Genomic DNA, 14,308 nt, shown 5'->3' on the forward strand with positions numbered 1-14,308 from the left:
GTTTTAGGTTTAGCAGTGGACAACATGATGAAGGCGGGTATTGTTTAAAAGCAACTGCCAAACTATATGAATATGTCCATGGTCACAGAATGGCAAATGTTGCCATCTGTGGTTCCCAGTACCAATTCTTCTAGATCATTCAAATGCTATCTTGCTAAGAAACTGAGATATGGATCTGGAGGTCCCTGGCTTTGTTCTTCCCTCTCACAGATTCAGTGGATGGCCTTCAGAATGCTATTCTTTGCCAATCTGATCTATGGGAATGTCACAGATCTGGGAATGATGATTACTTTAAATACTGGCAGGCACTCTTCTTAGAAGGGTTGTCCCCAAAAAGAATTATTTCCATCATAGACTGATCCTCACTTCAGCACCCTGGTGCTTGAGAAGTTTGTCTGCCAGTTTACCAAGGGCACATCCACTGCTTTCAGTACAGCTCTAGAAAAAATAGATAAAATGAAATTCACTTTTGATTTTCTGGCCCAGAAAACACAGAACTTAACATGCCTTAAGAAATATCTTAACAACACAAAAGGATAACTTAGCAGCCATGCAGTCTGGAAACGTCTTCGTGAGAAATTCCCTTTTTAAGCAAGGCAGCTGTATGTCCAATATATCAAGGACATTTATTTGTGTGGAATAGAGTGGAGGAAGGGAAGCATGAGGAAAAAAGAGGAGAAGAATTTTTAAAGGAAGTCAACAATACACAAAAGTCAAGTAAAAATCAATCTTGATAGAGTTGATCTAACTTAGCTAGTTACAAGTTATCTACCTGAATAGAATCTTGAGTTTAAGAGCATATGCACAATTCGTATTTGAGATGAAGTCTAAAAGGCCATATGTAAGGCAATGGGAATCCTATAAACATTTGCCCTTTCAGGAAATGAATAGTTGATATGCTCAATGGTATGATAAACTTGAATTCTGAAGTCAGTGATCTCACCAGCCAATCAAAAAATTATTAGAATCTAGGTCTACCTGTTTAAGGACCTTGCACTTGTCTTGCAAAAAAGCTGACCACTTCCAACTAGCTACCATATTATGGAAAGGGATTTACTCTCAATACTCGTTCATTAAAAAAAAACACCATGATATGGGCTTTTGGTTCTTTCATACTGAAGTGATGTTTTTCAATATGAAAGCTCTGGCTGTGGATTTGTTCTCCACTGACTAGAACTAACACTCAATGTTATAGTCCCCATAGGATGATTAAGCATATGGGAAATTCCCCTCATTTGGCTTCTTAGATTAATGAGATTTGAAAAATAGGAAGAATAAATATGGCCATCTACAAAACATATCTCTAATATGGCTGGGCATATTAAAGTCCATATTAAATTTTGTATGAAATGTGTTTAGGTGATCCTGTAGTGTGGTGGGCTTCAAAGAACAATGGCAGACCAGAATAACATTGATTTAAGACAACCTTTCCTGAGATGTGCTGGATTACAGCTCCCATCTCTTGTGACTGTTGTCATGCTGGCTAGGGCTGATTAAAATTGTGCATACATATGAATGGCACTGCTTTGAAGAATAATGTGTGAAGTCATAATCTATGGGGCTCTTTTAACATTTTCAATGGATCAAAATAAACTACTGTAGGAAGGAAGCAAACACCTGTAGTCTGGAGAAAAATGCTAAGATTTTGGCTAAGTTCACATGACATGACAAGTCACCCTGGCATTAAGCCACACTGGGTTGGTTTGTTTTGTGAAATATCCACAATGAGCCCAACAGAGGATTGGGCCTTTGCTCCCTCTGTCGCCCTCCTTCTCTCATGTTCCTCAAAGCAGTGCACAGGTGTCAGAGAGTCCCCATAGCACAATGAGTTCCACTCATAGCCTTGGAAGGGATAGTGTGCTGGGGAAACTTGCAGCGAGCAGTTCCTTGCAGCAGGCAGCACCAGCAAATTGCCCCAGCTGAGGCTGGAAGATGAGCTCACTGCACTTTAGGGCAGAAGCTCAGTTTGCATTATGAGGACAAAATAGAACAAAAGATCTTTGTCTTGATAGCTGAAACAGGGAGGATGGGGGAGCTAATCAAGCCTGCCCTTCTCTTCCTCCTGCAGGGATGCCCAATCTATTCACAGGTAGTGCTGCAAACACAAGAAATTGCTGTCCAGTGAATCTCCAGTTCCCACCTCCTGCCAAGGAGGTTTACTCTCAAGCAGAAGATGGGGGTGCCTGATCCAGTTGGCAGATTTCCCCCTCCTGCCTCCTGGCAATCCAGGATCTGGCCAGGATGTTGCCTCCTTCTTGCCAATAGGTCCTGCACCTTCTCTTCAAGGATGAGGAGATCCCAGCCATTCTTGGCAGCCGGATGAAAGCTCTACCCCTGAGAGCCCAGCAAAATGCCCACTCCATGCCATGATGGGCAGGGGAAAGTTTCTGAGAACAGCCCCCAAGTGCCACTTTGGTACATTGGATGCTGCTGCTGGTAGCTTGACAGGACTGAAAGGGGATTTTTGCTGTACTCACTAAGCGACTTGCTGGCACAAGTGAATCATGCCACCCAGGTGCAGATGACATTGCAGCCCACCAACAATAAGAAACAAGGGTTGTCATGTTGTCCAAACCAAGACACATTATAGACTCATCTCCATTTAGCCTGTAGATAACAGGCATTTCAGGAATTTCTATTGTTTCAAAAATGCAAAACTACATGGTCAGCAAAACTAAAAAAACTTAAGTATAGCATTCATTTTACTCTAAATACATTGTATTCATTTTAAAAGTGATTGTTTGTCTTCAACCTCGTGTTGGAACAATTACTGTAGTGGACCAAGCACAAACTTTATCAAAAAGCAAATGTTATAACCCTTGGGTAGTAACTGAAACATAGCATTAGTTCCACGATTATCAGTGCACACAGCAAAATGTACAAAATGTGTGTACTTAATTTTATAAAGTAAAAAGAGCCAGCATTTAAACAGTAAATATATAGTTGAATATGAGCAGTTTGATTGATTGTGCTGATATCTGTTTGCTTTCCAGAGTGCAAAAGGATAGAACGTCTAGATGTTGTATTTGTAATTGATAGTTCTGGAAGTATAGGTCCAGACAACTATGAAATCATGAAGAATTTCATGATCAGCTTTGTGAATAAATCTGATGTTGGCCCAGACAACGTTCAGTTTGGAGCTCTGAAGTATTCAGATGATCCAAGTATCCTGTTCCACCTTGATACCCACAGTACCAAAGCAGCAGTCATTGAGGCTATCCAGCGTGACATCCCTTTAAATGGCAATACATACACTGCCAAGGCTCTGCAGCATTCAGCAGCTCTGTTCACTGAGGCACGTGGCAGCCGCAAATGGAAGGGTGTCCCCCAAGTTCTTATGGTCATAACTGATGGTGAATCCCACGATTCGTCTGCCCTTGATGGAATTTCAAAGAGTCTCAGGGACAGTGGAATTACTATCTATGCCATTGGGATAAAAGGAGCAAATCCTGCTGAACTTCAGACCATGGCCGGTTCAGAGGTGTACGTATGTTATGTGGATGAATTTGATGGACTAAAAAACATATCCAAGACACTATCACAACAACTTTGCAATATTTCAAAGCCAGGTAATGTACTGACTTACTCTTCTGTGGTATTCATTTTTCAATGAATAGGCAAAGAACAAACTACTCAAATGTATTTGTGTTGGTTAAGTTAGCAGTTCTAGAAGTGCTGGGAAGTGGGAGTATTCCTCGGGACAATTTCTCAGTTCCTTCTTTTCCCTTTTTTCTTTCCTTTTTAATCCTGGAGCCGTACTTAATATAGCGATGTCACTACACCCACTTCCATTTCTGCTGGATTATTACCCCACCTGTATAGCTGTGATCTCCTGCTTTTTTTTTTCCTCAGGACAATCTGAATCAAGTTACCTCTTTGAAAATAGATTCTAAGTAAGCATAAATTTCCTTTATTGAGTGTTTTTTCACTCAATGTTTTCTCCTAGTTTACTTTGAGAAAAGAATGTATTCTTTTCATTGTGAAGCCCAAACTTCTGAATTATTTTGAATCCCATTCAGCAAAACCCAGTCACAGAATAACATGGGGAGCTGAGGTGTGGGGAGGGTTACGGCACTAACCTGTACCAATAAACTGAGAAATAATTTCCTGCTTATATTCCTGTGGTGTCTTTTTCAAGACAGTTTGAAATTGAGATTTTAACCATTTATCTTTCAGCAGTTTGTCTCAGAAAGCTTTCTCAGGATAAAAACAAGATGTTACAAGGAGGCTACATTTCTCTTTATACCCCCACAAGTAAGAAAAATAGCTTGGACAAGAGGAAGATTTTGATCTGAGGGGCTAAACAGCCTCTCTATATCCACACTTCCTCTATTTCAACTAGAATCCTGCCCTGATTGCTGGTTAAAAGAAAATGCTCAGGAAGCTGAGCATAGCACCCTGTTTGGCTCACAGTGTCCTCAGCCCTCTGTCCAGGGTAGTGCCATTATGGTCCCCATCTTTTTCTGGAGGCTGAAAGGGCATGGCTCCTTCTTGGCATCATACTGGCCAAAATACATCTGTGCATGCAGGTGGTATGGTGTGGAACTTTTGCATCTCCTCATAAACCTTACCAGTAAGGAAAACAGTTACTCTAGCACTCAAGACTATCAGCCAAATGCAGGATCATTTTTGCATGGCATATATATCAAGAACTAGTACGACATAGAGATTAAAGTGTTAGACTGGGACATGGAAGATCTGGGCTGTAGTCCCCTCTAAGCCTTAAAGCTCACTGGGTGAACTGCAGCAGTCACAGACTTCCCTACTAATCTACCTCACAAGGTTACTATGATGATAAAATGGAAGGGAATGGGATCATGCAAGCTGATTCAGGCTTCTTGAAAGGAAAAAAAGTGGGATATAAATGTAATAAATAAACTCTTACAGAAAATGAATGCATTGTTTAATATTTTGGTATAGTGCCTTTCAACATAATACCTTAATTTAATATAAAGTGCCATCCTCTTGTTACAGTTAAAGCAGGTAAAGTTGAGTAGGAACAATTGAAACCAAAACTCATATGTCAACAGTCTACTGGATTAAGCATTTGGCGTCTTTTTCAATGTTTTAACGAATGAAGTCCAACCATCTGCAGGCCAGATGAGGAGCATTCCTGGGATGCACCAGGCCCATGGACCAGAAGTTTCCCATTCTTGGAAGATAGTAGCTCAAGGAACATTTTTGGAGGGCAGCTTGCAGCAAATAACCACCATTTCCATTTTCAGTCTGGGGGAAATAATTTCTGTGTTGCATCCAGCCATACTGAAAATAGACCTATTGAGATCAGTGGGGCTTAGGTTAGTAATGACTTATACATCACATTGATTTCAGTAAGTCTATACTAAGAATGACCAAGTGTGAATCCAACCCTGTTAGTGTATTGCAAAGATTGGTTCCTAGATATTTATCTATAGGAAACAATGCATCCCACTTACACTTTCTTAAAATAAGCCATATTAATTTATTTATTTTATTTATTTATTAAAACATTTCTATGCCGCTTACAACATTAAATACAAAATACATTAAAACAATGACAATTAAAATATATACAGTAAAATATGTTACCTTCATACTGCTAAGCAGTACACTTACCCCTACAATAAGGGAAAGCGTATTAAACTATTATACCAAGATAGTACACTTGTATCTCCTTGGCATGACTGTTGTCCCTATGTTTTCCTATTTATCTTCTTGTTGGTTGAAATTTGTTTATATTATCTGTGAAATATTCACTTGTACTGCACATGAATGTTGGTTTGTAGCAATATTAATGCAAAATGGTCAAATTTTCCCTCACAGAATGTGACATCCAAGCAGAGGTTGTTTTCTTAATTGATGGCTCCAAAAGTGTACCCCGTGAAGATTTTGAGAGAATGAAAAATTTCTTGAAGGAACTGATTAAAAAGATTGAGTATAAGAGTGAACTACAATTTGGCATGGCTCAGTTCAGTGAAAGCTACAAAGAAGAATTCAGTCTGGGTGATTATCTGAGTAAAGAAAATCTGATGGAAAAAATCAATAATGTTTCAATGCTCTTTGGCAAAAAAACCTATATCGGAGTTGCTCTTACTGGAGTACAGGAATTGTACAAGTCACGAAGGCGCAGGTCAGCTACAAGTGCTATGGAGCAAAAATTGCTGTTAATCACTGATGGAAAGTCAGATGATGGAGTTGCTAAACCAGCAGAAGTCTTAAGGAAACAAGGCGTGGGAATATACGCAATAGGAGTGGGTGAGGTTAATGAAATGCAACTTCAACAGATAACTGGCTTCCCAGATAGGAAATATACAATAGATATGTTCAGTGACCTGCCAAATGTGACTACACAACTGATTAGAGACTGGTGTAAAAAGAGACCTGGAGGTAAGTTCTGTTCAGCAAAACCATTTTTAAAATCTTCTACATTTCTGTCTATGGGTGATAAAACAGATTAAAAATGCTTTGCTCCCACTGCTGCTGGTGGTTTTTAAACCCTTTTTGTTATTTCACCAAGTTTCATCCCTTTCTCTTTAAAAAAGGGATGTAGAGCTAGTCCTCCCATGCTCCCCAAACCAGACTCCAGCAGGTGGGGCTTGTCCTCCTCTGAGATCAGAATGCAGGCATCAGTGGCCAGGTTGCTTTGCATGGTGCTCCCTCGTGCTATGAAAAATAGGGTCCTAGCAGCAGCTGGATCACTTGTTGCTACATCTAGAGTCTCTGTGGGCACCGGGCACCAGGCACCATGCAAACCCAGGAACTCAGCCACCAGTGCCAGCAGAACCCCTTTCTCTGTGTTAAGATCTCTGTGCCTCCACATGGAGAATGCTGAAATACTCAAGACAATAATACCTGGGGAGAATGGTCACTGACATCAATGACTGTGACTCCTGATACAAACAGGCCTACAGGAGGCCTGATGGATGGGGGGCATGTGGAATCCCACCACAAAACTGTCCTACACCCCTGCTTTCTAACATCAGTCCATCTTCTTCCTACTTCTGTTTTGTCCTCATTCATTAACAAAACTTTTCACTGTTGATTCTTATCACAGAGCTGGGAAATCTAAATTTCACTTTGATGTGACTGGCTAAAATATAAAGAACTTTGTGATTAATTTTGCCACCTGAGTAGGTTGCTCATGTTCTGCATTGCCCATCTACAACTTATCCCAATCTTCTTTTGAAATGGGAACTTCTAACTGTCTAAGGAAGCTGATGGGTTGGATCACCTTGCAATTCTTCATCCCATTGTCTGTGTACTCTAGTGACATTTATTTTCCTCAGCCATCACTTTATGAATGTTTAAACCCATACATTTTCCATAAAGCAGAGGATCTCTGATGGAGAGTAATGAAAGGTTCAAGATCATGTAACGGAAATTTGGAAAACATTTCTAGTACTTCAGTAAGAGTTCAAGTTGTGTGAAGTAGTGGTCCAGTCTTCTTCAGAGTGTTTCCAGGAGTAGCTGAATAGAAAGATTTGGTGTTTACTATGTGTTTTAGATAAATGCAGTGGTGTAGTGGTACATTTGGAAATGCAGCACTTTTATTTGATTATCATAACTAATGTGATTCTTTACTGTTATCTCTGTTTTTACATTCTTCAACATTTAAATACATAATTTCTAATAATTTGTGTTTCCCTAAAGCGAGATGCTTTGTGGATATTGTTCTGGCATTTGATATCTCATCTCAGAAGTCAGGAGAATATTTATTCGAAAGGCAACACCATTTGGACCACTCCCTTCTAGACATTTTAAAGTACCTTACAGACTTTAAACACTTAAGCTGTGACAAAGAAACAAAAACACAGTTCAGCGTGGCTATTGCAATAGAAAATTCTAACCAACCTATTTCACCAAAACTCCAAGTTCACCCTGAAAAAATCCTAAATGAACTCAGAAAGGTTGTGGTCAACAATCCATCTCATCTCAATGTTGAATTCTTGGACAAAATTTGGAATAAAGTTCAAGACAAGTTCCAAGATTCAAATCGAAATAAGGTAATTTATTCTTACATCCAATGGGTTGAAATAAAATAGCATTGACCAAATGTTCTGTATCCTGGTGTGCAAATGCCCAAAATACACAACAGGGGAAGGTTTTCTTTTAGAGGATTTATTCTCAAGAACAACTGGTTGCAAACAAATAGTTCCAGATGGCGCACCTGAGCAGTCCTGAGCAGGAGCAGTTTGCCCTTTTATACATTGATTGTTAGAAGGTTACAGGTAAGACAGTTAACACCTTCCAATAGGTATCAGAAGTAAAAAAGTTTCAATGGCATGATCTTTCTCACTTGCATACCAAAGAAGATGCTCCAAAGGAAGGGGAAGGATGGGGTGCTAATAAATAGAAGAGGAGGAAGATGGGGTGGGTTGGTGTGAGTTGTCCTTTGTTTGAGCTCTTACTTATCTGTCAAGTGCCAACTAGCTTTCTCTGGATGCCAGGTTAGTGTCAGCTACATTTTAAGGATGCACACAAGCTTATTTCTAGAAAAGAAGTTTTTCTCAGACATGTGAGAAATGTCTGAAAATCATTTCTCAGTCAATGATTGCATGATTATACCTGTGTAAGTTATACCTATTTGTCATGCATGCGTGCTTGGATGAGATTCCCAGGCGTGCACCAGAGATGGAGGACTCTGGTGGGAATGACGGCTCAGACTCCGAGGAGGGGAGTGGAGAGCTGACCCAGCCGTGGCTCCGAGTTCTCACTCTGAAATTGGAGTTGTTGAGACTAGTGAGGCCCCAGTTGCCCAAATCCTCCCAGTGAGCCAGCCCGAGCCAGCGCTGGATCAAAGCACTTCAAGGGCAACCACTGAGCCCCTCCCATTCCTGATTGTGGGAAAGAAGCTGACAGAGAACAGGTTGGGAGGGGTTCCTGGGAGGAGAACTTGATACTCTGGGAGACGTGGACGTGAGGGCCTGTTGACGCACTCGCTGGCTTGCCAGTTGGAAACTCAATGGGAAGAGCGTCGGCATGCGTGTGTCATAGTGTGCCCTCCTCCAGAGAACAGCCTTGAAGGGTTCATAAACAGAGCTTTGGGTGAATAGGGTCAGAGCGAGATGTCAACTTTCTACCTGGAGTGTGTGTTTTGGAGTTTGTGAATACTTTGTAGCTGTATAGAATAAAGACTCTTTTAATCATTGCTGAAGTGCTTGCCTTGTATGGAAAGAGATGCCTAGTTCATGACCTATTGATTTGTACATCAATGGTGTATAAAAATGATGTTAAATGATTTTAAAATGTTTTTTAAATGTAAACCTACCTGCCAAGTCAGAATAATTTAAATAATTTAAATTATATTTCCCATTATATTTTTTCTTCTGTAGTTCCATGCTACATAAACTTGTTTCCATGTATTCAAGTATGTTATCCTTTCTTTTATGGTATCTCTCCATGTTTAAATAAGACTCTACCATTGTACATATTTGTGTTACTGTTCTAGACAAATACCATAACGGTATTAATGTTATCTACCTGGTATTGTTTTAGGTGTTACTTCTTTTCTCTGATGGCCCGGATGATGAAATAGAAGCACTGAAGCAAAAATCTGAAGAACTTAGACAAAAAGGTACTTCATAGCAGATGAAAATGCAATCAAATGTATTTTATTTAATTGTGTTCTTCGATCAGCAAAATAAATATCTACGATGAAACCAATTTTCTTTTAATTTTGCTCATGCTCCAACCCTGCTATATAATCAGATCTTCCTCTAAGTGCTAGAATTATTCATTTGAACCCCTTCTCTACAAGAATATTCTTTACATTCAACAAGCAAGAAACTCACAGGTATCTCTCCAATTAATTGCTCAGGGTTAAACCAGATAATAATTAGAGATGCCTCCAAATGTTGCAGTGAGTTGGCTCATTGCCTGAAATTCATCTGTTCATAATGCTCAGCTTGGTAATGTGCCTGAACTGATGTATTATGAATTAACTATTAGGTATGGAACTGACTGCATGTACAGTAAAATAGTACAAAAATCCCTAAATTTGAAGTCATCCTACCACTAGACCACACCAAAAGTTACTTGAAGCAGACTCCTTAGTTGTTGTTGCTGCCCCTGATGCAGCTCTGGCTCCAATGGGGAGGAGGATGCTGGTCTATCTTTACAGGTGATTAGACATCATACAGGCAAGTCTTGTGAGAACAACCATTCAGAAAAGCAGCACATAACATGATAATGCATGACTTCGTGCCACACTTTGTGATTCGGAACCAGAACTCCCAAGATTCCCTGTGATAGTGCAAATGTGCAAAAGGTCATATGCACAGAGCACATTTTCATATTGAAAAGGAACTTGCATTTGTCACTTGGTCAAATCCATTACTTTCTGAAAAAGTAATCAGTAATTCATTCAGTTTTCTATTACTAATGATAATGCTTCCCCAAATGGAAGCAAACAGGGTTGGGACAAAATGGGTTGAATCTAGTCATGGTTTGGGCCCCCTGAAAACGATGGTGCTTATGTTAGCCATGTCTAACTTGTGGCTAACAGGTAGCACAGCTAACTTACCCTAGATCTATCCCAATGAGCAAACTGATTCTAGCTTCAGATTTAACCATAGTGGTCAACAGTTTTCCTTTTCGCAGCACTGGAAGGAATTCATACTTAATGTTTGGTAATACCAAACAGTACCTTCTCATAAGGGTAATGCATCTGGTAGGCAGCAAAACCAGATATACTCATCCTTAATGCCAGGCAAGAATACTGCAGTAGTTATATGAACTGTTACAAGGTCTGAGCTAGTGTTGGAAAGTTCACAAAGAGATGGAGATACCACTAACTGTGATGCTTTCTTCTTTGAGCTTTTCTACATGAGGTATTTATTATGCATTTAACAGTCACTACTTACAGTTGTTTATAGATTCCTTAGAAGACATTGTAACTGTTCAGTTCTGCTTCTGTGTCTGTGCCAGTACTTCTAGAGAGGTTTTTTAAAGCAAAAAAAAGGCGCACCATTTAATTGAAAAAGCAAAGGAAAGTCCAATTTCTTCTTGTGGTGCATGCTATTCTGATATAGCGTGGTGTCCCCAAGAGGTTACGTAACAGAAAAGCAGAAAAGAAAATGCTCCTCGTGTAGTACTTTTATCTCAGTTCTGCAACAAACTAAAAGTAAATACAGCAGATTAACAGCCCTGTAATAGAGCTGCATAGAAAAACTTTTTGTGTCCAAAGGACCGGTAGATCTACCTTTCTTATTAGTTCATTAAAAAACATAGCTCCAGTGCCAGACACAGTCCAGATAACAATCAAACCGCCATTAGAATGTTTAATGGCGTGTGCCTTGAAAACAATCCAACAAATCAATGTTGATAACCCATGGGTTCTATCAACAGTTCAAACGGAAACTTTGTTAAATTCATAACTCTTTACAAATGCTACTACAGAAAATAATTCTCCTCTCAGGTCTTCTTCACTCCAAAGCCCTAGATCTCTGATCAGCTTGGTGCCAGGCTTTCATGCTGGGAAGGATTGTCCCAAGGCCAGGAATTTCAAGTTTGCACCCACCAAAAACATTGCTCAGGCCTTCTCTCTGCATTACTTGGTTCTGAGCCTTTCTCTCTAGCCACCACCTCCTCAGGCTGCTGAAAAAGATCTTTTCTATCCTCCCTGCATATAGGCAGAGGCAGCACCCTCGCACTTGAAACTTGATAGCAGCTGTGGCTTTTCATAAGTGCAAGGAGCAGGCTCAAAGCTTATCGCCAGTTGTTTTGAACCTCAGCTCCAAAGATTCTTGAGCGCTTGACATGCTGGCACAAACTCCTGGGAGTTAAAGTCCAAACTATCTGGAAGCAAAGTTCTGCCTACCCCTGCATTAATGAACTTAGCTGCATAACTCCTGTCTGAGATTCTAGGAGTATCTATAGTTACTTTCCTCAGTAGACCCATGATGTTGCCAGAGAGAGAGAAGAAACTGCTGCTTCTTCCCTATTGCCTGAACACAAGCCACTGCTGTCACCATTGCAGTTATTTATAACCTTAGGATTCATACATCTGTGTTGGAGCTTTGGTTCAAATTCTGAATTTCACAATCTCAGAATGTGTGATTATTTGCCTCCCTATCTCTTACAAAATTGATGTCCAGTAGTTCCAAAGCCAGTACTGTGCAAAAATAGACTATGAAAGCAAGATAGTCTTCATCCTCTTTATTTTATTTTTCTGCTTGATTATCTAAATTAAATTCACAGTGTTTTCACTAACAGAAAAAATCAGGAAAGCAAAATATAAAAGTTATTATTTATATGGTAGGCATGTCATGAACGGAGCCAGCTGGAGCTGGGGGTCACACTAGATGGCCCAGGAGGAACTTTCTGACTTGCTTTGTTTCTATGTATTTATGATAAATTCATCTTCTAAACAGGACTTGCTGGTTTGATAACTGTTGCCTTGGAAGGAGCCACCAACTTCAATAACCTCATGCCCATTGAATTTGGAAAAGGATTTGGGTATAATTATCAATTAACTATTGGCATGCAAAACGTAGCCGACAGAATATTTGAGTTTATGGTAAGTTCATCAGTGAAATATCAAGACTCTATCTAATAAGCACAACCTTGGGTATTCATAAAGGTTATCAATGTGGGGTGCAACAGCTGCAGTACTAACAGAATGTCGGATATTGCATTCTCTAAAGAACATATGTTTGATCTATTGTGATTTCCTCCCAAGGCTGGAATTGCTGAGAGAGAATGTTGTTGTGAGCTTTGTATCTGTTGGGGGACAGAAGGACCTATCGGGTTTCCAGGCCCAAAAGGACTTCCAGTAAGGATGTTTATGTACTGTTTAATTTCAATCACAGTTACATGTATGTTGAATAAAACAATGCACAACTGGAAATTTCCACTGGAAATTTTAAGCATTTTTTTCCTTTTTGCTTAATTTTCTATACTGTTACAAAATCAGAGACTGTTCCAGGGTCATTATATTTTCCAGAGAGATAGCTGTGTTAGTCTATTGCAGCAAAAACAACAAAGAGTTTTGTAACACCTTAAAAACTGACTAATTAGTTGTGGCCTAAGTTCTTTTGTGGACTTGAGTCCACTTCATCAATTACATGAAGTGTTATCCTTGGTTGGAGGGTATTTATCCCAAGCAAGCTTCACAGGCACAGAATAAGAAGGGTTCTCTTATGGATTAGTAATTGGTTAAAGAACAGAAAGCAAAAAGTGAGAATAAATGATCATTTCTCTTAATGGAGGGATGTAAACAGCAAGATCTGACACAGTTCTTTATTAGGACCAATGCCTTTCGACCTATTCGTAATTCAAACTAATCTGAAATTAGGCATGAACAGTGAAGTGGCCAAGTTTGCTGATAATGCCAATCTATTTAGGGTGGTTAAAACTAAAAAGGATTGGGAGAAGCTCCAAATCGATCTCCCCAACCTGAGAGAATAGGCATCAGAATGGCAAATGCAGCTCAGTATAAGCAAATAAGAAGAAATGTTCATTGTGGCAAGCAATCCTAACTTCAAATATAGACTGATGGAAACTGAGCTAGCAGGGACTAATCAGGAAAGGGATATTGGGTGTATGTAGGGGTGGACAGCTTGATGAAAATATCAACCTAGTGCACAGCTGCTGTGAAAAAGGCAAACTTCTTAGTTTGGCATAATTAGGAAAGGAATTGAAAAGGAAACTGTCAGTATAGTTATTCCCTTTATACAAGTCTTGGTTGTGACCAAAAATTTTGTGTACTATTCTGGTTGACACACCTGAAAAACATCATTGTATAGTTGGAAAAAGTGCAGAGAAGGACAACTAAAATGACCTAAAATGGTGTTGGCTATGACCTATAAAGCCCTCAACGGCTTGGGCCCTGGGTATCTAAAGGAATGCTTGAGTCCATATATGCCCTCCCACCCCTTGAGATCAGCAACAGATACCCTTCTCTGGGAACCCTCTGTGAATGATATTAGGAGGGTGAGTACCCAGAGGAGGGCCTTCTCTGAGTACCCGGAGGAGGTGGCGCCCCACCTATGGAATGCGCTCCCCAGAGAGGTCCGCCTGGCACCGTCGTTATTTGTTTTTCGGCGCCAGGCTAAGATCTTTTTATTTAAAACTTATTTTAAGTGTTAATTTATTGTGTAGGATTTTAAAATGTTTAAGCCGAGATGCACCAGCTTTTAATATTTTTATTGTATAACTTTGTTTTTTTATAACTTTGTATAACTTTGTTTTTGTTGTGAGCTGCCCTGAGGCTTTGTTGCAATGGGGGCAGCATAAAAATGTTTTAAATAAATAAAAATAAAATAAATAATAAATAAAATGAGAACAGGACTGGAGCAACTCCCCTCTGAGGAGTGGTTACAACAGGTAG

General features: G+C 39.7%; 1 protein-coding gene across 1 annotated transcript in view; it reads left to right on the top strand.

The window, feature by feature from the left end:
- LOC123036460 (collagen alpha-6(VI) chain-like) overlaps window positions 1-14,308 on the top strand; it is a 62,195-nt gene that overhangs the window by 15,586 nt on the left and 32,301 nt on the right. The window contains exons 7-12 of the mRNA XM_044455737.1: window positions 2,994-3,569; window positions 5,803-6,366; window positions 7,630-7,982; window positions 9,475-9,553; window positions 12,351-12,496; window positions 12,659-12,751. Of these exons, the coding sequence (XP_044311672.1) occupies window positions 2,994-3,569; window positions 5,803-6,366; window positions 7,630-7,982; window positions 9,475-9,553; window positions 12,351-12,496; window positions 12,659-12,751 (1,811 nt within the window). The remainder of the gene's footprint in view (window positions 1-2,993; window positions 3,570-5,802; window positions 6,367-7,629; window positions 7,983-9,474; window positions 9,554-12,350; window positions 12,497-12,658; window positions 12,752-14,308) is intronic.

Source organism: Varanus komodoensis, unplaced genomic scaffold, assembly GCF_004798865.1.
Source record: "Varanus komodoensis strain SLA01 unplaced genomic scaffold, ASM479886v1 scaffold10, whole genome shotgun sequence".
Lineage (NCBI taxonomy): Eukaryota > Metazoa > Chordata > Lepidosauria > Squamata > Varanidae > Varanus > Varanus komodoensis.